This window comes from Dendrobates tinctorius, unplaced genomic scaffold (genome assembly GCF_039654945.1).
Source record: "Dendrobates tinctorius isolate UK_male_01 unplaced genomic scaffold, ASM3965494v1 ptg000003l, whole genome shotgun sequence".
Lineage (NCBI taxonomy): Eukaryota > Metazoa > Chordata > Amphibia > Anura > Dendrobatidae > Dendrobates > Dendrobates tinctorius.
This window is the reverse complement of record NW_027361671.1, coordinates 19,541,537-19,564,923: the sequence shown is the minus strand read 5'-3', so window position 1 is coordinate 19,564,923 and position 23,387 is coordinate 19,541,537. Positions and strand designations below refer to the sequence as shown.

The window sequence follows — 23,387 nt, the reverse complement described above, 5'->3', positions numbered from 1 at the left end:
GGTATTAGCTGGGAGAAGGATGCCAGGGAAGTTTTTACCTCCTGACGTACAATCCCTTTAATGTCTTCCCTTAAGGAAGGCTGTCCCTCCTTCAAAACTTTCTCAATACACTCCTGACAATGATTTCCCATATGAGAAGGAGAGTCTTTTGGCACATAATGCACATTTGCGGCAAGTGACTTTGGATTTACTCCTTGGTGCAGGATCCTTGTACCCCTGAAAGACAGAAGGTAGAAAGGATTTCAGTATCTTTACCTGCACCATGGAGGAGACCCAATGCCAGTATACTTACGGGGATCGGAACAGCGCTGGGCCCCACAGACAGAGCGGGAAGGATCAGACTCCATGCTACCCACAGTTTGTCCTATCTTACTTGACCTTCTGACTGGGGCTCCTTAAATAGGGCGACCGGACTGGGTCACCCTCCGTCCCAGGGCTGTGGGGCACTCGGTACCGGGCCAGTGCCAGGGGGATGTGTCACAGCAGCGGTGACCCGGTCCGTGGCCCTGGGCGCCCAATGTAAAGGGTGGATGCTTATATTACAGTTTATAGGGATAGTTCATGACGCCACCTGTGGTGCTCGGCAAGTGTGGTGTTAGGCCAATGCTGCGGGCAGATCCACTGGGACTGATGGTGTGTGCAGCATAGATGGTAAAGCTCCCCACAGGCGGAGCTCTAGTCCCAGGGCAGTGTAGATAAAGTGCTGGCGTGGAGGCGCCGGTGGTGTAGGTACAGGTACCCAAGTGTGGCAGTGCTGGAATAACTGGAGGACACCAGAGTGTGCGGTTCCAAAGCTTTACTCACTGTTTGCAGTTCACACCACTGCCTGCCTCCGCACTGTGTTCTCCAGGTCAGGGCCTCAGTCAACCTCCAGGCAGGATAGGATTCTCCCTTCCACACTCCGCCATTATGTACCTTACTGAACGACTCCTCCAATGTGCCTTTAGGTGCGAAGCAATCCAGTACTTAGTTACCCTGGAATACCTATCTCTAGGTGTTCCTAGTCTCTACTTGTATGACAGACAGCTGTAGCCTGCTTCGGGGACTCCACTTTGCGTCCCGGCTCACTATCCAAGTGCTGTTGTGTCCCAAGTCTATGAGGGGAGCAAGGCATTAGTGGCTCACTACTCCTCCGGTGTCTGTTGCCGGACATAAAGATCCAATCAACCTCGGGGACCGGGCCCCGGCCTTTGCGCTCTGGACTGGAAGGGTTCTCTCTTTCTCAACCTGCTTCCCACCGTCCTTCTATTCTCCTTCGTTCCGATCTGTTCTCTCTCTTCTGGAAGGTTAGGTTGTCAGTTCCTTTCTCTTCCTTCCCCGTGACAGCAGCCCAGATCACTGGGACCTGCTGCAGCACGTCCTTCAAACATCCATCTTATTCTCTCCTCTCTCTACACCAACTGACCTCCAATCCTCACTGTTCCCACTCTTTTGTATCATCTTACTCCACCCGCCTCCCAGCACATCTCGTGTTACGAAGCAGGGTTCCACGAGGGGTGCTCTGCTAACCCCCAGCCTAAAGCTGTTAGAAGGCCCCACTGAACTATCCTGTGTGTGGAATGCAGGTGTGGAGTGTGGTCAGGATTTCCCACCCTACCTGGATGGTGGGGCACTACACCTTAGGAGAAGGTGCAGTACCACTGTGGCGACTGAAGCCTCAGGGGTGCCACATACCCCCCCGTTAAACACAGCACATCCGCGGGCTGCAAGACAACAAAAGTATAATACAGGAACACACAAATTTTTAAATGCTGTTTAACAATACTTATCTAATCTTCCTAATGTAGGAGGTACATTTCTTAAACGTTACAAACAGGCTAACTTCCTATCTTAGTATCAAAAAGGTTACTCAAGTGCAATTCTGACTTCAAAGTACTATACTCAACACATCTTTATTACGTTTCTATCAATTATTCTCTTTCTCTGTTATTCTCTTTCTACTGGACGCAAGACATTGACCATCTGCACTTGGCCTGTCACTTTATTCAATTCTCACATTCTTTATTCAAGTTTTCTAATTCTCTGTATCAAAACATTCTATAAAAGATATTTACTTTTCATAAGACACAACATTATCAAATACTTTATCATAAAACATTCACAAATTCTTGTAAGGTGCTGAACACTGCTCCCAGCCGGGATTTCTTTTAGTGTCCCTTGAGGTAGACATCATCTTCACAAAGTGTCTTTGTGTAAACATTATCTTCGCAAAGGGTTCCCAATGTAAAACCAAGAGAGAGCACCCAAAGGGGTGCAAACTATTTACAAAGTTTTGGACCAATCAGTGTCTATGATCTCCACAGTACTATTTCAAAACAACGCTGCCAATCAGAAACTGGGCAACATGATAACAAAAGTAGGAAAGGCACAACTGGTGCAAATGACCCTCCTGGTTAACGAGATTTATATGTTTCTTTTCTTTTTCTTTGGTTACTGGTGATCCTCTCCTGGGGTTCTGGTACTAGAATCATCACCATATTGGAGATAATCGTTAACTATTTTGAGATAGTCCTCTTCCTGCGGTGTTAGACCAGAGATCTTCTTAGGCTGCCGGGTTGGAGTCGACTTTGGAGTAGCTGGAATCCTGGTAGCAGGTACCTGGGCAGCTTGGGTGGTAACTGTAGGAGGAGCATTGACTGGTTTCTGTGGCAGATACATCTCGAACTCTGCAGGGATACGGCATACACTCAAGGCGTACCATCCCCTGAGCCCCTTATGGCGGGTAAAGGTGACATACTCTCCAGGCTGCAGGTTTCTATCGGGGTGTCCCTTGCGCAAGTGGGATTCGACGTCCCTCCGGTTAAAGAATAAGTCACTTATCCTCTTGGGGTCTACAATAAATCCAAACCCCCGCTCGTGATTAACATTGAGCACATGGCCCCATCCTGCGGCATCCTGAGAACCGTAATGCCCAGCTCGGGTCCTCTCTTTTCTCTTCAGATCCGGGCCCAGTACAGCCAATCTCCACTGCTCCCTCTCCCGGTACTCAGCTGCCAGCTGTTTGATGAGAGCTCGGCAATGGGCCTCCTCATTTTCTCCCTCCTCCCGGGACCTGCTTTTGCCTGTTGGGGCCTGTGGTACCACCATTGGGGGCTCCGGTGTCTCCCCCCGGGGACTGGCTTCCCGGTCCCAGACCAGGTCTAACACAATCTGGACAGCCACGGCTACGGTGGGGCAAACCCGGGCCTTCTCGGGTGAAGGGGCGTCGGACATACCTGAGGCCTCCTGGTAGTGCGGCCTCTGCTCCGGTGCAGGTGATGAGGGAGCGGGTGAGGGCTCCAGATCCGCAGGGGTCTCTGCGGGGACCTGCACAGCTGCGTCAGGTCCAAGCGGGAGCTCCGCTTCCACTCCCGGGTCCTCCGGTAACTTCTCCGGGCCGGTGGTGCTCAGCCGCACGGTCAGAGTGGAGGTGTAGGTCAGCGCCGTCCGGGGGCAGTCTGGTGTAGCAGCGGGTACTGGTGAACTGGGTATCGCAGGTGGAAGCCCTGCCGGTGCTCGTTGCCGTCTCAGCCTCTCCAGCGCTTGCCTTCTTAGCTGCAGATGGGTGGTCAGGTCAATAATCTCATCTTGTAGTTGCCGGCACATCATGCCAGTTTTAGGGTTGGAGCCGTCAGCCATGGCGCCGGGGGTTTGCACATCCCCGCGCTCCGCAGGCCTCCTTCCCTTGCGTCGCAATATGGCGTTCTCCTTGCTCCGCCCTTCTGCTCGCCACTGGCTTCCTCTGCTCCTCCTTCCGGGGGCGGCGTCTTCTTCCAGCGCCTCCATACCAAGCCAGTATACGAACCCCTCGGGGGGTGGGCCATGCATCTGTCACATAGTAATTCAGGCAGGGAAGGCCCAATACTCTTCGCGGTCTTTTCTTAGGACCTCCCATCTCTTCACACCTTTCTTCTCTGCGCCCGCGGCCATTTTTAAGATTCATGTCATAGTCTATCAAATTTGGTCTTTTGCACATTTTCAAAAGTTTTAAATCCAAGGCACACAGAACCCGATGGCATCGGGTCTCGTCAACCTGCTCGTGACGCCAAAATTGGGTCGCCCTCTGTCCCAGGGCTGTGGGGTACTCTGTACCGGGCCGGCGCCAGGGGGATGTGTCACAGCAGCGGTGACCCGGTCCGTGGCCCTGGGTGCCCAATGTAAAGGGTGGATGCTTATATTACAGTTTATAGGGATAGTTTGTGACGCCACCTGTGGTGTTCGGCAAGCGTGGTGTTAGGCCGATGCTGCGGGCAGATCCACTGGGACTGATGGTGTGTGCAGCATAGATGGTAATGCTCCCCACAGGCGGAGCTGTAGTCCCAGGGCAGTGTAGATGAAGTGCTGGCGTGGAGGCGCTGGTGGTGTAGGTACAGGTACCCAAGTGTGGCAGTGCTGGAATAACTGGAGGACACCAGAGTGTGCGGTTCCAACGCTTTACTCACTGTTTGCAGTTCACACCACTGCCTGCCTCCGCACTGTGTTCTCCAGGTCAGGGCCTCAGCCAACCTCCAGGCAGGATAGGATTCTCCCTTCCACACTCCGCCAATATGTACCTTACTGAACGACTCCTCCAATGCGCCTTTAGGTGCGAAGCACTCCAGTACTTAGTTACCCTGGAATACCTATCTCTAGGTGTTCCTAGTCTCTACTTGTATGACAGACAGCTGTAGCCTGCTTCGGGGACTCCACTTTGCGTCCCGGCTCACTATCCAAGTGCTGTTGTGTCCCAAGTCTATGAGGGGAGCAAGGCGTTAGTGGCTCACTACTCCTCCGGTGTCTGTTGCCAGACATAAAGATCCAATCAACCTTGGGGACCGGGCCCCGGCCTTTGCACTCTGGACTGGAAGGGTTCTCTCTCTCTCTTTCTCAACCTGCTTCCCACCGTCCTTCTATTCTCCTTCGTTCCGATCTGTTCTCTCTCTCTTCTGGAAGGTTATCAGTTCCTTTCTCTTCCTTCCCTGTGCCAGCAGCCCAGATCACTGGGACCTGCTGCAGCACGTCCTTCAAACATCCATCTTATTCTCTTCTCTCTCTCTACACCAACTGACCTCCAATCCTCACTGTTCCCACTCTTTTGTATCATCTTACTCCACCCACCTCCCAGCACATCTCGTGTTACGAAGCAGGGTTCCACGAGGGGTGCTCTGCTAACCCCCAGCCTAAAGCTGTTAGGTGGCCCCACTGAACTATCCTGTGTGTGGAATGCAGGTGTAGAGTGTGGTCAGGATTTCCCACCCTACCTGGATGGTGGGGCACTACACCTTAGGAGAAGGTGCAGTACCTCTGTGGCGACTGAAGCCTCAGGGGCGCCACAGGACCAGTGCCTCACTCCAATCAGAAGAGCTCTTCCCCCGCTTTCCCCAGTTGGTGGTATCCTCCGGTGGAGTCAATCTGGGTCCACTGTTTGAATTTCCCGCTGCGTTCCACCCTGGAACACAAAACCGGAAGTGACAGTCTCGGGACCGCACAGTTTACACCGAGGGTAGCCAGAAGCACGCTTCCCTCACATCACAGCTGTCCGTGCCAGTAGGAGCAGGAGGTGGAGAAGGGACCCGGAGAGGTCAAATAGGTCTCTTGCCCAAAAATCCCCCAGACTTTACCTGGAGGCGCAGACTGGGGAAAAGACTATGTCCTGAGGAGCCAGGAACAGCATCACGGAGAGAGAGAGGGTAAGACAGACCGATCTCCGGCTGCCTGGTTTTGTTAGATGTCCAGTGTCTGCCGCTGGCACAGAGCACCGAGGAGGACCTATTCATCCCTATAGGGACAGGAAAAACACTGGGTGATGGAGATGGGAAGGGCTATTTAACCTCTTTCCTGTCGATATTAGGATGAGATGACATCCTCCTGTGTGCTGTTGTGGGGGGGGGGGGGGGGGGGGGGGGTTATTAGAGAGAAATAAAAATATCGAACATGTGAATTGCCCCACAGACTATCATAGGTGAAAGTGCTATCCATGAAAATCGTGAATAGCACTCATATGCAAAAAACTGAATGAATGAGGCCTTTAAAATCCATAGCATTAACAGCACTACTGCAGCACTTACTGGGTAAAGGGGCATGGGTTGTGCTTGAGTCTCTGGAAGAGCATCACCCCTTGAAAAGCCAATTGCTTGCAGGTCAAATGTAAAGTTTGACCCTCGCCCTCTTCCTTTACCAGCCATACCTGTAAAAAACAAAACAAACCACACACGTAAAATTAATGATGATTATAATTATACAACTTTTTAAAATATTGTCATTATATTACTACTTTAGAAGTATATAAACAAGCAAAAAACTAACAATACAGCAGAAAGAATCACATGCAGGACTGGCATCTTTATTAACTTCATGTCTAGAGATCCACTGTCTCCAGTTCATATTTGTATAACAAAACCACCCCACAGTAAGGCGGACCATCCCTGCCCAAGACAACATCTAAATACATGGGCTATTGTCATTGAAATCTGGAACACAGTTCTGACAAAACTGCAGCAAAAATAATGTGATAAGTTTTTTGTTTCAATCTTCTCAGGATATACTGGTTTATTGGAGCTACTTTACTTCATACATTGCTGTTTGGCATAACCACAGTTTTTTTTTTTGCTTGAATTTGCCACCAAAAACCACCAATGGTGCCCATATAACTTGGATAAGGGTCGCCCAAATGGTTGTTCAGCTAACAGTTAATTTTCCTGATTCACCCGCGCATACACAAGCCTGACCAAGCTTGCATGTGTTTTCCGTGGGAAAAGGGAAGTAAGGTGAAGCACCGAAGGAGCCGAGGGGGAGTTGCCTTCCTGGCTCTGTGCCCGGAACCATCGAGCCGGGCGTTAGGTTCCCCGGGGGGGGGGGAAGCGTTAGGGGACTGGACTGCAATCAGGAACAGGAAGAGGTCAGGACTGGGAGCGGGAGAATTGCGCGTGCTTTCAGCAGAGCAGCGCAGAGAGAAGTGGGAGGACACCTGCGCAGCAGCATAGAGCAGACGGGTGCAGCGGCTGGAGACAGATACCGTGGACACAGGCGGTGTTCAGTGAGTATGTGAGGCCTGTCACTGCACCACCAGGAAGACTGTTGACTCCCCTCCTTGAGGAGACCCTGCCCCACCGACAGACCGCATAGCCCGACAAGACGCTCCCTAGCAGAGAGACCGGAACATATGCTGAAACGCTCCCCTGTGACCAAGGGACGATCAGTAATGAGACACTGACCCGCAGAGTGAGATTGTGTGTGTGAAGCAGAGTCCCTGATCCTGGTGGGAAAACACCGCGGTCGTAGCAGAGGCAAGGACCTTGAGCACAGGGGTATAGCGCCATCTTCCTACCCCTTGGACCCCCGTGTAAACCCCCATACTACAGCTGGACTATTTCAAGGACCCCAGAGACAGAGGATATCAAGCACCGCTGGTGCCTCGGTTCCAACGTTGGACCAGAGGATCTCTCCAATCAAGATCCCTGAGAACTGATAAGTTTGCCTCATCAGAGAATAACTTTTTCCACTGTTTTAACCTAGTATATTTCTCCTTTTGTCAAAATATTCCTATCACATTATTTTCTCCGTTATACTGTATGTTTTACCAGTATTATCCCCCATAAATAAACCTCCCCTTTTACTGTTGGTCTGCCTGCTCCGTGGTGACATATATCTCTCCTGCACGTTATTACACAGCCACCCACACAGATGGACTTACATTAGGGAACAGAGGCAGGTGAAGATGAGGTCTATCTAATCTAACATCCTCTCCCCCTATCTGACCACCACCTACTCATCCCTATCCTCCTCACCTGCCCCCCCATGTCCAGCCACTAGCACATGCTCGCAGAAACCTTGCACAACTAGACATGCATAGACTCATCTACCTCTGTCCTCCATATCTTCACTACATGACACGGACAGTGCCACTGCTTTCCATGATGCCACCCTCACATCAGCCATTGACTCAGTCGCCCCTCTCACGCATGGCAAAGTGCAAAAAAAACTGACAGTCATCCAGGGTCACGGAGCTGCATTAGAAGAAAACACGACTGCCAGACAACTTCACTGCTTTCAAACAAGCTACAGTCATGGCCAAAAGTTTTGAGAATGACACAAATAATTTTTACAAAGTCTACTGCTTCATTTTTTCTAATGGCAATTTGCATATACTACAGAATGTTATAAAGAGTGATCAGCTTAACAGCAATTACTTGCAAAGTCAATATTTGCCTAGAAAATGAACTTTATCCCCCAAAACACATTTCAACATCATTGCAGCCCTGCCTTAAAAGGACCAGCTAACATCGTTTCAGTATTGCTCCATTAACACAGGTGTGGGTGTTGATGAGGACAGGGCTGGAGATCAATCTGTCATGATTAAGTAAGAATGACACCACTGGACACTTTAAAAGTAGGCTGGTGCTTGGCATCATTGTTTCTCTTCTGTTAACCATGGTTATCTCTAAAGAAACACGTGCAGTCATCATTGCACTGCACAAAAATGGCCTAACAGGGAAGAGTATCACAGCTAGAAAGATTGCACCTCAGTCAACAATCTATCGCATCATCAAGAACTTAAAGGAGAGAGGTTCCCTTGTTGCCAAAAAGGCTCCAGGGCGCCCAAGAAAGACCAGCAAGTGCCAGGACCGTCTCTTAAAAGTGTTTCAGCTGCGGGATCGGGCTACCAGCAGTGCAGAGCTTGCTCAGGAATGGCAGCAGGCAGGTGTGAGTGCATCTGCACGCACTGTGAGGCGGAGACTCTTGGAGCAAGGCCTGGTCTCAAGGAGGGCAGCAAAGAAGCCACTTCTCTCCAGAAAAAACATCATGGACAGACTGATATTCTGCAAGAGGTACAGGGAGTGGACTGCTGAGGACTGGGGTAAAGTCATTTTCTCTGATGAATCCCCTTTTCGATTGTTTGGGACATCTGGAAAATGGCTTATTCGGAGAAGACCAGGTGAGCGCTACCACCAGTCTTGTCTCATGCCAACTGTCAAGCATCCTGAAACCATTCATGTGTGGGGTTGCTTCTCAGCCAAGGGAATGGGCTCTCTCTCAGTCTTGCCTAAAAACACAGCCATGAATAAAGAATGGTACCAGAATGTTCTCCGAGAGCAACTTCTCCCAACCGTCCAAGAGCAGTTTGGCGATCAACAATGCCTTTTTCAACATGATGGAGCACCTTGCCATAAAGCAAAGGTGATAACTAAATGGCTCAGGGAACAAAACAGAGATTTTGGGACCATGGCCTGGAAACTCCCCAGATCTTAATCCCATTGAGAAGTTGTGGTCAATCATCAAGAGACGGGTGGACAAACAAAAACCTTCAAATTCAGACAAAATAAAAGCATTGATTTTGCAAGAATGGACTGCCATCAGTCAGGATTTGATCCAAAAGTTGATTGAGAGCATGCCAGGGAGAATTGCAGAGGTCCTGAAGAAGAAGGGTCAACACTGCAAATATTGACTTGCTACATTAACTCATTCTGTCAATATAACCTTTTGTTACTCATAATAGGATTGCAATTATATTTCTGTATGTGATAAAAACATCTGACAAACATAAAAACCAGAGGGCAGCAGATCATGTGAAAATATAATATTTGTGTCATTCTCAAAACTTTTGGCCATGACTGTACACTTGCCTTCAAATTAGCCCTCACCTCTGCTAAACAGACCTATTTCACAAACCATGTATCTTCTTTATACTACAACCCAAAACAACTGTTCAGCACATTCAACTCTCTCCTCCGCCCACTACTGCCATCTTCAACTCCCCTCATCTCTGCTGAGGACTGTCACCTACTACAAAAAAAGATCGACCAAACAAGGCAAACCTTTACTGTTCCACCACCCCAACCACTCCATATACCAGACCACTGCCTTTCCCTAATAACCTCCCTCTCCAACAGCAGTGAAGGAGAGCTTACTCATCTCCTTTCAAAATCACACCTCACCACCTGTGCACTTGACCCCATCCCTTCCCACCTACTCCCTAACCCACTCATTATTCCACCCTAACCCATCTCTTCAACCTATTGCCATCTTCTGGTACCTTCCCCTCCGCCTTCAAACATGCCACCATCACACCCATCCTCAAAATAAACAAACCTTGACCCAACTGTTATGCCCAGCTATCACCCCATATCACTGCTCCCATTTGCTTCCAAATTCCTTGAACAGCATGTCCATGCTCAACTTTCCTCCCACCTCTCATCTAACTCTCTCCTTGACAACCTCCAATCTGGCTTCTGCCCCAACCACTCCACCGAAACAGCCCTGACCAAAATTACTAATGACCTACAGCCAAAGCTAATAGACAGTTCTCCATTCTCCTCCTTCTCGACCTGTTCTTTGCCTTCAACACAGTTGACCACTGCCTACAGCTACAGATTCTTTCTTCCCTTGGCATCAAAGACCTTGCTCTGTCCTGTATTGCCTCTTACCTTTCTGACCGACACATTAAGCATTTCCCACTCCCACACTACCTCCGCATCCCGCCCTCTCTCTGTTGCAGTCGCTACTTTCTTCCATCTATACCCTTGGCGCATAGCTTCCAGTACCACCTGAATGCGGACGACACTCAAATCTACCTCTCTGGCCCAGATGTCACCTCTCTGCTGTCCAGAATCCCAGAGTGTCTATCAGCCATATCCTCCTTCTCTTCTCACTTCCTAAAACTCAATGTAGACAATACCAAACTCATCATCTTTCCTCCATCTCATGTATCTTCCCTACCCGATCTATCTATTATGGTAAACAGCATCATGCTCTCTCCCACACCAGAAATCCGCTGCCTCGGAGTAATTCTCGACTCTGCCTTGTCCTTCAAACCACACGTCCAAACTCTTGCCACCTCCTGTTACCTCCAACTCAAAAGTCTTTCCAGAATCTGTCTTTTCCTCAGCCCTCAATCTACTAAAATTCTTGTACATGCCCTCATCATCTCCCTCCTTGATTACTGCAATACCCTCCTTTTTTGCCTCCCAGCCAACTCTCTTGCACTACTCCAGTCGGTCCTCAGTTATGCTGCCCGACTAATCCATCTCTCTCCTTGCTACTCACCTCTTCAAATCCCTCCACTTGCTCCCAATTCCCCAACGAATCCAGTTCAAACCACTAATGCTGACCGACAAAGCAATCTGCAACCTGTCCCTTCCCTATATCTTTGAACTAATCTCCCAATATCTTCCCTCACATAATCTTCGATCCTCCCAAGACCTCTTACTCTCCTCCACACTTATTCGTTCCTTACACAACTGCCTCCAAGATTTCTCTCGAACATCCCCATCCTCTGGAATTCCACGCCTCAACACGTCCGATTATGCACCACCCTCGGAACCTTCAGATGGAACCTGAAAACCCATCTTGTCAGGAAAGCTTACAGCCTGCAATAACCATTCTGCTGCCTCACCAACACGGCTGCAGTACCGCCGATCTCGTCTCCTCCACATTATCCTGTAGAATTTAAGTCCGCAAGGACAGTGTCCTCTCCCCTCTGTACCAGTCTGTCATTGCAAATTTGTTTACTGTAAATTATATCTATAACTTTGTATGCAATCCCCTTCTCATGTACAGCACCATGGAATTAATGGCGCTATAATAAAAAATAATAAACAAGAGGGGAAAAAAAAAAAAAAAAAAAGCAACATAAGCAATAAAACTGCATTTAAAGGGAATCTGTCACCCCTTTTTGAGATATCATATAATATCATTCAATTGTGTGTCACATAAGGATTCTCTTAGTACTTTTGCTTCCCCCTGACCCCGCACCTCTCATGCATAAATACCTTTTTTTTATATCCGTTCAGATGTACGTAAACTGCCGCGGTCTGGTCCAATGGGCGGGGGTTTATTCACCTGCTCCCCCCTCCCTGTCTTGCTCTATACAAGAAGAAATGCGTAGAGCAAGACAGGGAGGGGGGGGGGGGAGCAGGTGAATAAGCCCCGCCCATTGGACCGGACCACGACAGTTTTACATACATCTGAACCGATATAAAAAAAAAAAAAAGGAAAAAAAAAAAAAGGTATTTATGCATGAAAGGTGCGGGTTCAGGAGGAAGAAAAAGTACTAAGAGAATCCTTATGTGACGCACAATTGAATGATATCATTATATGATCTCAAAAAAAAAAAAAAAAAAAAAAAAAAAAAAAAAGGGGTGACAGATTCCCTTTAAAACAAATGTACAATAACCTAAAACGTGCAGAAAATCTGCAGCATCAAATAACCATTGTGTGAGCATAGTCTATTATGGCTGAGCCTGCTCTCACCTGATATCATCTGCCACAGGAGAGTCTGAAGGCTCCGATATACTTTAGTTTGGCAAACTTTTATGTGCCTTTAGCAAACGATAAGGTAAAAAAACAAAAAACAAAACCCCATGCGCAGACATGTTAAAATTTCCACGAACTGCCTGTTAACTCACATTCGATTGGCTAACATGCTGATTGTCTTACATGCACGACAAAGCTCAACTATTGTGCCAGCGGTACATGGATGCTGTGATCTTGTGGAATGGTGAAGTGCTGGATACTAGACACTAAGCACAAGTGAGACACATAAATCCATCCATAATCAATTACCACCACTGAGAGGGTCACTCTTTATAGAATATCATGTACTGTGTGACGAACACGGCTTCCAACCTGGTGCTTTTCTTCCTCCCAAAAGCTATGGAGTAGAGCAGGCTGCAAATTTAGGGTATGTGCACACGATGTGGATTTGGCTGCGGATTTGGCTGCGGATTTTTCGTCGTACAATCCGCATCTCTTGGCAGAAAACGCAGGTGCGTTTGATGCAGTTTTTCGTGCTTTTTTTTTCCATACGGATTTGTATGCGTTTTTATAACCAAAATAAAGATATATTATTTAGCAATAAAAAAAGATTTGTGATGTAATTTCTGTCCAACCTCCTCTTTTACATTTGTCCAACCCACACTCCATTACTCAGACATATAATAGCTAGATAATATCTATCTATATCTAGCAGTCTCTCTCATTCCTTCTATCTATAGATACAGTTAGGTCCATATATATTTGGACAGAGAGCATTTTTTTTTAATTTTTAATTTTGGTTCTAGACATTACCACAATGAATTTCAAACAAAACAATTCAGATCCAGTTGAAGTTCAGACTTTCAGCTTTCATTTGAGGGTATCCACATTAAAATTGGATGAAGGGTTTAGGAGTTTCAGCTCCTTAACATGTGCCACCCTGTATTTAAAGAGACCAAAAGTAATTAGACAAATTAAATAATTGTAAATAAAATGTTCATTTCTAGTACTTGGTTGAAAACCCTTTGTTGGCAATGACTGCCTGAAGTCTTGAACTCATGGACATCACCAGACACTGTTTCCTCCTTTTTGATGCTCTGCCAGGCCTTCACTTCGGTGGTTTTCAGTTGCTGTTTGTTTGTGGACCTGTCTGAAGTTTAGTCTTTAACAAGTGAAATGCATGCTCAATTGGGTTGAGATCAGGTGACTGACTTGGCCATTCAAGAATATTCCACTTCTTTGCTTTAATACACTCCTGGGTTGCTTTGGCTTTATGTTGTGGGTCATTGTCCATCTGTTGTATGAAACGACGACCAATCAGTTTGGCTGCATTTGGCTGGATCTAAGCACACAGTATGGCTCTGAATACCTCAGAATTCATTTGGCTGCTTCTGTCCTGCGTCACATCAATAAACAATAGTGACCCAGTGCCACTGGCAGCCATGCATGCCCAAGCCATCACACTGCCTCCACCGTGTTTTACAGATGATGTGGTATGCTTTGGATCATGAGCTGTACCACGCCTTTGCCATACTTTTCTCTTTCGATCATTCTCGTAGAGGTTGATCTTGGTTTCATCTGTACAAAGAATGTTCTTCCAGAACTGTGCTGGCTTTTTTAGATGTTTTTCAGCAAAGTCCAGTCTAGCCTTTTGATTCTTGATGCTTATGAGTAGTGTTGAGCGATACCTTCCAATATCGGATTGGATCGGACCGATACCCAAAAAGTATCGGATATCGCCGATTCCAATGCAAGTCAATGGGACAGAAATATTGGAATTAAAATAAACCCCTTCTTTCCTTGTAGGTTAATTCTACATGAAGGAAAACAACTAAGAATAATGTAGAATGTATTGGGGGAGGTGGAGGAGACATTAAAGACAGAGGTTTAGCCCAATCAAATGGAATAGCAAGAATTAATTTTTTTTTTTTTATGACGTTCGGAGTTACAAAGATATTGACCATGTTAAAGGGGTTGTGTAGCAATAGAGGGAGACGTTCAGAAAAGGCACATGTTGGCGGAGTGTTGGAACGGAGTGCTTCATCTAGCTTGGAGGTTGACTGAGCCCCTGACCCGGAGGACACGGCACGGATGCGGGCACCTGTATGCACAACAGACTGAGTAAAGCTTTGGAACTACATGCCCTGGTGTCCTCCAGTTATTCCTGCGCCAACACACTCAGCACTGCTACATCTCTGTGCCTGGCACTGCACCATCTACGTCTCTTCACTACCTCTCCATCTACACTGCCCTGGGACTACAGCCCTACCTGTGGAAGGCCACAGCATCAAAGCTGCACCACACCATCTGTCCCAGAGGATCTGTCTGCAGCGTCGGCTTAACATCTTCATTGCCAAACACCACAGGTGGCGTCACGAATCATTCACTCAAACTTTAATCATCATCCACACGTTCAACATTTCCCTTTTACAATGGACGCCCAGGGCCACGGACCGGGTCACAGCTACCGTGACATCTCCCATTGAAACCAACGGGCCCGGTACAGAGTACCCCACCAGCCCTGGCGGGCAATCCAACTTAGCAGAAATACATAACAGAACAGGTTGTCCAGGCTTTTCACATAATCTCAGTGCATATCTAGGCTGCAGAATGCTGACCCCCCCCCCCAAAAAAAAAAAAAAAAAAAAGTGATGAGGGGTCCCCCCTATATTTTATAGCCAGAAAGGCTATGCAGACAGCTGCGGTCTAATATTCATTACCTAGGAAGGGGCCATGGATATTGGGCCCCCCTGGCGACAAATACCAGCCTGCAGCCGCCCCAGAAAAGGCTCATCTATAAAAGATTCGCCAATTCTGGCACTTAGCCCCTCTCTTCCCACTCCCGTGTAGCGGTAGGATATGGGGTAATAAGGGGTTAATGTCATCTTGCTATTGTAAGGTGACCTTATGTCCGGTTAATAATGGAGAGGCGTCAATAAGACACCTAGCCATTATTAATCTTATTGTTTGAAAGGGTAAAAAAAAAAAACACAAGACTAAAGTATTTTAATGAATTAAAACACGGTTTTCATTTTTATTGCATGCTCAGATCCAAGCGACGCCCTCGGTCTCCTATAATAAAAATAAAACAATCGTATACTCCCTGTCCAATGCAGTACAATTAATAACGAGTGTCCCACGATGATTTTCCCTATAGAACAGTAACATCAGGTGATGTCACTGCTCTATAGGGCCTCCCAGTGATGAACTGACAGGAGACAATGGCTCCTGCAGTGCATCACTGAAGTTACCCGAGTTCAGGCTCTCACTTTATGGCAATGCTGCGAGGGAATTTTCTCACCCAGCATTGTTGGTGAGAGAATGAACTTAAGTGACCTCACTCTCTTCCGGCGGATATCCCAGGATATACACCGCGGAGGATTACCTCCGCTGTCAGTGCATCATGGAGCCCCTGTGTTCTACACCGGAGATCGACATGGGACTCTATGTTATATGTACTGTATGTTATATGTTTTTTTTTTTTACATTCAACACATTAGCCAGATGATGGCACTACTACTACTACATCATTGGCTAATGTGTCACTCACTGTCAGTGTAGCAGGCATAGCCGGATGGGACTTGTAGTCCTATCGGACGATGCCTGCATACAGAAACACAGCCCCTGCATACAGACCCCCCCGGCAACCCCCGCACAGCATAGGCCCACACAATTACTGCCCACACATGTAGGTAGTAACAGGTAACTGACTCCCTTGCGCGCTCCCTGCCCCTTTTATACTCGCCCCTCCCCTTTCTGTCCTGTCACTCTCAGCCGTCCACCTTCCTCCTCCGTTCCCCAGATACAGTTCCCTTAGTAACCTAGATGGCGGTCCCCTTGGTTCCAGCCCGGACACTCTGCGGGGGCCCTCCTCCCTACACTCCCCCACCCTGTATGCTCGCCAGTCCTTGGGCAAGGGCCTTAGTACACTTGGGTTGGTCTGCTGAGATGTCAGTTTTTGTTGCCCTATGAACTGGTCCTGTTTGTATCATTCGGGGGGGGGGGGGGGTTTGCCAGCCGTTGACCGCTCGGAGCGTCTACGTTCGACTAGGGTGGAGTCTTCTTGGTTGGTGGGCTAGCTGGTTCGGGCAGGCTAATTGGGTCAGTTGAGTTGTCATTGAGTGGAGAGCCCATGGATATCGTGGGGAAGTCTTCTTTGTCGTCCAGGTCCCAGACCACTGGCAATGGTTCAGAGACCTGAGGAGTAGGTTCAGGTAGTACCGGGTCGGTGGAAGTACATGGGCGTAACATATTACAGTGCACAATGTTCAGTCTTTCTCGGGTCGTATTTCGTATACAGGTCCTTCAGGGTTTATACGGCGTAGAACTCTGTTGGGACGCTCTCCCCAGCGTGGCTCTAATTTGTTCGCTGGGGCGATGGTCTAGTACGAGAACTCGATCTCTGTTTTGGAGGTTGGGAGGTGGAGAAAGATTCCTTCCTGGGTGTTCTAAGTCTTGGAGTTTGGTATGAACAATTCGATGGAGAGTTTGTAGCCGGTGTCAGTGATTTCGTACCCATGATGACACACCGGTCCAGGGCTGGGGCTCCTCTGGGTCCAACTCTACCTCCGTGATCCCTTTGCCTTCTCATCCAAATAGCAGGGAGTATACCCAGTTGTTATAAACCCATACTAATTCAGGGACATATTCGGGCCAACGGACCTTCTTGTCACTCTCCAGAGTACGCAACATTTGAATTAATGTCCGATTAAATCGTTCGCAGGCCCCGTTTCCCTGCGGGCGGTATGGCGTGGTCTGGGATTTGTCAATACCGTAGAAACGGTGTAGCTCCTCCTTAATAATTTTCCCCAAAAAACAGGCTCATTGGTCGCAATGTATATGTGGAGGGCAGCCGTACACTTGTATGAAGTTTCTACAAATTGCGGAGGCGGCCGACACCACGGTTTGGTCTCGAGTGGGAGTGACCACAGCAAACTTGGTGAAATGGTCTACCATGACAAGGCAGTGTTCGTACCCCTGGAATGCGGGACCAATGGTCAGGTAATCCACCGTCAGAAGCTCGAGGGGCACTGAGGTCACTATTGTTTGTACTGGGGCTCGCTGTTTGGCTAATTCGCATAGGCGGCAGGCCCGGCAAGTCTCGTCCACAACAGCATGCAAGCGTGGATGGTAAATTATCTGCTGCAACCATTGCAAGGTCTTTTGAGCTCCAAAATGAGCCTCTTTTTCGTGGGCTTCTCGAGCCAGTTCGTTGAGTTGGGCTCTGGGCGCAACTACTGCCACATCGTCATAGATGTTGTCCGTGATGTCGTTTTACGATACAATAGTCCCTTTCTGATAACCAGCCTTTCCCATTGTCGTAACATCAGCGACATGTCCCGAGTCAAAGTCTGTCTATGGGAGTCAGTGGGCAGTTTGCCAGCAGCTACCCATTGCCGGAGGGGTCCAATTTCTTCGTCTTCTTGCTGCTGTTGGATCCATTTGTCACGGGATTGCTCCAGCAAGCCCCTTAGGGTTTCCGAGGAGGATACTTTCTGGGTGGCAGCTGTGAGCACGGCGGCAGTGAGGGTGAACGGTATCTCTTCCCCTTCCAATTCGTCGTCTCGACTCGTCCCTGGAGTTGTATGTCGGATCCTGGAGAGGGTGCCAGCGTGTACATTTTCAGCCCCTCTTTTATAGATGATCTTATAGTTGAATTTAGCCATTCAGGCCACCCACCTTTGTTCCAGAGCCCCCAGCTGGCGTTCTCCAAATGGGCCAGCGGGTTATTGTTAGTCCGCACCACCACTTCGGATCCCGCCGGGTACTCTGAGAACCGCTCCGTCATGGCCCACACTATTGTGAGGAGCTCGAGCTTAAAGGAGCTGTAATTGTCAGGGTTGCGCTCGGAATCATGAAGTGAGCGGCTTCCATACACAATCACTCTCTCCTGGCCATTTTGAACTTGTGACAACACAGCCCCTAGCGACTCCCGTCAGTGTGCAGGATGAACGGTTGCGAGAAATCCGCATAAGCTAACACCGGGGCACCTGAGAATGCAGCTTTAAGGTCCTGGAAGGCCTCTTCTTGGGGTTGTTTCCACTGGATTTTCCATCCATTTGCCCCAGCGGGAGCCGCTTTCAGCAGGTCGTGCAGGGCTCGACAAGCAAAATTCTTTACGAAACGACGGTAGTATCCGGCCAACCCCGGGAAGGCCCGCACGTCTTTTACCGTCTCGGGGGTAGGCCACCCCTGGATGACAGCAACCTTTTCCTGGGACGGCCTTCGGCCTTCTGCCGAGATAGAATGCCCCAAATATTTGATCTGGGTGCGAAATAGGTGGCATTTCTGGGGTTTTACCTTCAACCCGTACTTTTGCAGCCGGACGATTACCTGCCCCAACCACCTCAGGTGGTCCTCAAACGTGGCAACATAGATGAGGATATTGTCTAGGTATATTAACGTGGCCTCGAAATTGAGATCCCCCAGACACCGCTCCATCAACCGCTGAAAGGTTCCCGGGGCAATGGCCAGTCCGAACGGCATCCGATTGAACTCAAATAGTCCCATGGGAAGTATGAATGCCATCTTAGCCCTGTCTTCTTCTGACATGGGCACCTGCCAGTACCCACTGGCCAGGTCCAAAGTCGAAAAGTACATAGCCTTCCCCAAGGCGGACAAGGATTCTTCTATACGGGGTAGTGGGTACGAATCTTTGATGGTACAGGCGTTCAGCTTTCGATAGTCCACGCAGAACCGTAGAGTGCCATCTTTTTTGCGGACAACACGATGGGAGCCACCCAGGGGCTTTGGCTTTCTCAGATAACTCCCTTTCGTAGCATTTGAGCCAGTAAAGTTTACACCTCTTGGTAGAGCTGTGGAGGAATCTGCCGATATCGTTCGCGGATGGGGGCTGCTCCTGCCGTGGGAATTCCATGGGTGATGGCGGTGGTACATCCAAAATCTTCCTCGTGACTAGCAAATACCTCGTGGTACTGTCCGAGCAGTGTTTTTATCTGGGAAAGCTGGGCTGAAGTTAGACCGGAGAGCTCGGCCTGCATTTGTTCCAGGATGTTTTGACCCTTCTCCTGAGTTGAGATCTCGGCAGCTTGCAGAGTCCGGATAGTCACTGCCCAAAGATCCTCGGATTGCACTCTCAATTGTACTGCTTCAGGACGATGTCTTGGTCTTCAAGGTTGAAGCAGCACACCAGCACGGTCCCCTTCTGCACTGTGGTTAGGGAGCGAGCCACCAGTATGCCAGGAGGCAAGCGCTCCAAGTAGCATGGCTCCACCTGCATCTCTAGGGCATTGAGGCTCAAATTGGCAGGGCCATCACCATCTGCCCAGGGGGCAGTACAAGCAGGAGAGCCGCTGGCGCGATGACTTTGCCCAGAGCTTCGCCCTCCCGGCAGTCCTGATGTACTCATGCTTCCTGCACCAACTGCTGGAATACCTGTCCTTGGGCTGTGCGAGAACCCCACTGCTTCAGGATCTCGTGCGTGGGATCATTGAGGAGCAGATTGCCGAACTCCCGCAGTATGTTCATGCCCAGAATGACTGGATGTTGCTTATCGGTTTCCCCTTGGGTCAGAACCACTCCTCTGCGGCCGAGGGATTTTCCGCACAGCATCACCTGTACCCACACCACCCCGGCAACAGGGACCGGTAGTTGATTGGCGGCTACGTCTGATCATGGGCCCCCACTGGGGTCTTGCTGCCTCAGGGAAATTCTGCCGGAAATAAGTTGCAGGCATAGTTGTTACTTGTGACCCCATGTCCACTAGGCACCGATGGCACGGCCCTCGACTTCTGCCCATACCACCGGACACTTTGCGACCAAATCTTCGGGACTTCCACCACCCCTAATCGTGGTTTCTGGCTCCGAGCGGCGTTCCCCCAGCCTGAAGCCCTCTAGTTTAATGGCCGCCAGGGTGGGTATCTCCCACGCCGGACACTCTCGGGCGAAGTCGCCCGGGTCCCCGCACTCATCGCACCGGGTCTGTGACGACCGACCGCCCCGGGTGGAGCGGGGCCCCCAGGGACCGGGATTGAAACTAGGCCGTCCAGTCCCAGACTCAGTCCTTCTTTTCCTTTCGGCCAACTCGCCCTCGATGTTTTTCAACTCGTTTCATCTCCTCTACCCATTGAGGCTCCTCAACTGCGTTCACAGAAGCCTCCACACTCTGGACCTTCCCCACGGGGACCGCCGTTCCCTGCTCCTGCTCTCGAGCACGTGCTTGACTTCCCACCTCTGAAAAGTCCATACGTGGATTCATTCTGACCTGCTCCCGTAATGTCTGCTTTATTAACGGGTCCCGTAGTCAAGTCACCAACAAGTCGCGTAGTGTAATGTCAATAGGTCCTACCCCTACGCCATCCTTCCTTTCGATGGCCGTGTGTAACTCTTGGAGGACATTCATATACTGGGTGTTGGTCTCTCCCCCTGCATCCGACTGAACAACCGGGTCCTTAACTCTCCCACGTTGGTTGGGTCCCCATGGGTCTGTTCTAAAATCTATAAAACGCTATCAAAAGGTGTTTCGGTGTCCCAGGGGCCTCAACATTACTGAATTCCGAGCCTCTCCATCTAATGCCATGAGAGCTACTTTGGCTAACAGGTCAGGAGTCATCGGGTGCATCCGAAAGAGTCCCCGCATTCGCTCTGTCCAGCTCCATAGCATGGTATTGGAGCCAGAAAACCTAGGCAGGTTGCTCAGCATAGCCCCCAACAAAATGCTGGAAAGGGGGCCCTCCTTATCTGTTGAGTTCATGGCCCTGCGCTGGGGTGTCATTGTCCGCGCTCGGAGACTGCATCCTGCTGACTACGCCAAATGTAGGTAGTAGCAGGTACGCAGGATGCAGTGACGAGACGCGAGACCGAGTTGTACTTTGAGAAGCAACACTTATAAATTGAAGCCGCTAGAGCTATACTAAGCAACCAAAACAATAATTGTCTTCGCAGGGACTCAGTACAACCAACCAATATGAAAGAGAATACGAATAACCCCGCAAAGGCCGGTTACTATAGGGCCGCGGTATGGCCGACTACGGGTCCTTATTTCCTATAGTGTCACTTATCCATCCTGACGTCCCTCGGCGTCTCTGATGAAGCTGCTTTGGCGGCCCAGCTGCTGAAGATCTGGCGTAGTCTTCGGGCGTCTCAGCGCCCAGGAGGGGTTGGGGCACAACAAGCCCTGAGTGAGTCCTTTGATGAGGTAACCCCCCTGTAAAGATAGCGGGGTTCTACTCATTAGCGGGTTCAGGGGGACTCCAGTCCCCAAGCAGGGGTGTGTCGCAGTTACCAGGAGTGGCGGTTGGTAGGCCACGTGCACGTCCTGAGGCTGGGCAAAGTCTCTCTGTTGGCGAGGAGCAGGCCCCAACTGCCGACTGGGGTGATGGCTGCTGCGGACGGTGATGGACAGGCTGCAGCCACGGGCTGCAGCGGGCAGGCCGCAACCACGGGCTAGAGTGAAGCAGCAGCGGCCGTGAGAGGCAGCGGACAGGCTGCAACGGGCTGGAGCACAGCGGCAACAGCCGCGGACGACCGTGGGCAGGTCGTGACGAGACAGTCTCTTGTCGGTAAGCTCAGCACCTCCTCTCCGAAGGCCACTGTTTGTCGCTCTGGCTCTCTGACTCCCTTGTGCACTCCCTGCCCCTTTTATACTCGCCCCTCCCCTTGCTGTCCTGTCACTCTCAGCCGTCCACCTTCCTCCTCCGTTCCCCGGATACAATTCCCTTAGGAACCTAGATGGCGATCCCCTTGGTTCCGGCCCGGACACTCTGCAGGGGCCCTCCTCCCTACACTGTCACCGCCCACACTCCTTCCGCTCTGCAGCGTTTCATCTGCAGCAAAACCGCAGATCTTTTCTAGACCTTTGTTTTTGCTGCGGTCGTGCCCGACTCAATGCAAGTCAATGGGTGAAGAAACACTGCAGATCCGCAATAAGGACTGACATGCAAAAAAAAAAAAAAGATAATTACTTACCGGTAATTTGATTTTCCAGAGCCATGACAGCACCGCACATGAGAGAAGGTATCCACCCCCAGGAAACAGGAAACCTGTAGCAGAGACATAAGAAGGGGGCGGCACCTCTCCCCTCAGTTTGTTTCAGAGTATGCAAGGTAACCGCCTTATTAGTTTACATACATGTTATATAACAGCGTTACTAATTCACCTTCTTTTCCCTTTATATACATATCCCGATATAATTTTAAATCCTCTGGTGCACCACACAACCATCACCAAGATAGGGCAGGAACAATGCAGTGCTGTCATGGCTCTGGAAAATCAGATTACCGGTAAGTAATCATCATTTTTTCCCTTCCCCATGACAGCACTGCACATGAGAGGAAAGATAGAATAGACTCCTAGGGTAGGACAACAGCAGACAACACTTTTCTCCCAAAGGCCAGATTTGAGGGCCCCAAGTCTAGTCTATAGTGCCGGAAGAAAGTGGATGGTGAGGACCATGCTGCTGCCTTACAAATCTGCTCGACCGAAGCATTTGCCCTTTCAGCCCAGGACGTGGCTATGGCTCTTGTAGAGTGACCCGTTACACCCAGTGGGGGAGTCAGATCCGAAGAAGAGTAAGCTAGTGCAATACCCATAGGAAGCCATCGTGCAATTATAGATTTTGAAGCTCCTTTCCCCCTGTTTGTCCCCTGGAAGGAGACAAAAAGGGCTGAAGACTGTCACCATGATTTTGAGGCTTCTATATATTGCAGCAGGCAACGTCTGACATCTAGGCAATGGAAGGTTTTTCTCTCCCTGGAATTTGGGGTTCGGACAAAACGAGGGCAAAATTATCTCCTGCTCCCTGTGAAATTTACCTTCGGTCAGAAGGCTGGATCAGTTTTTATGATCACTCTATCATCCAAATAGGTGGTATATGGTGGATTTACAGATATCGCCTGCAGCTCGCAGACACAATGAGCTGAGGTTAGGGCTACCAGGAGTATGTTTTTAGCGTTAGTGCCTTTATTAAGATGGAAGCAATAGGTTCAAATGGAGATGCCGTCAGTGCCCTTAATACTAAATTTAGATCCCAGGGAGCTACCTTAGATGTTAATTTTGTGGGCCCGAATGAATCTATAGATCCATGGGTGATAAGCCAGTTTTTGATCAAACAATGCACCCAGGGCCAATACCTGCACTTTTAAGGTGCTTGTGGACAGACCTTTTTCCAGTCCTTTCTGGAGGAACTCTAGGATCTCTTTTATTGGTATTTTCTGGGC

The 23,387-nt window shown here is 49.4% G+C and overlaps 1 protein-coding gene across 2 annotated transcripts in view; it reads right to left on the bottom strand.

Annotated features, from left to right (window-relative positions):
- Window positions 1–23,387, bottom strand: part of POLR3G (RNA polymerase III subunit G) — an 88,340-nt gene that overhangs the window by 58,197 nt on the left and 6,756 nt on the right. For both annotated transcript variants that reach the window (XM_073587054.1, XM_073587140.1), the window contains exon 2: window positions 6,027–6,145. In XM_073587054.1, the coding sequence (XP_073443155.1) occupies window positions 6,027–6,143 (117 nt within the window). In that variant the 5' untranslated portion in view covers window positions 6,144–6,145. The remainder of the gene's footprint in view (window positions 1–6,026; window positions 6,146–23,387) is intronic.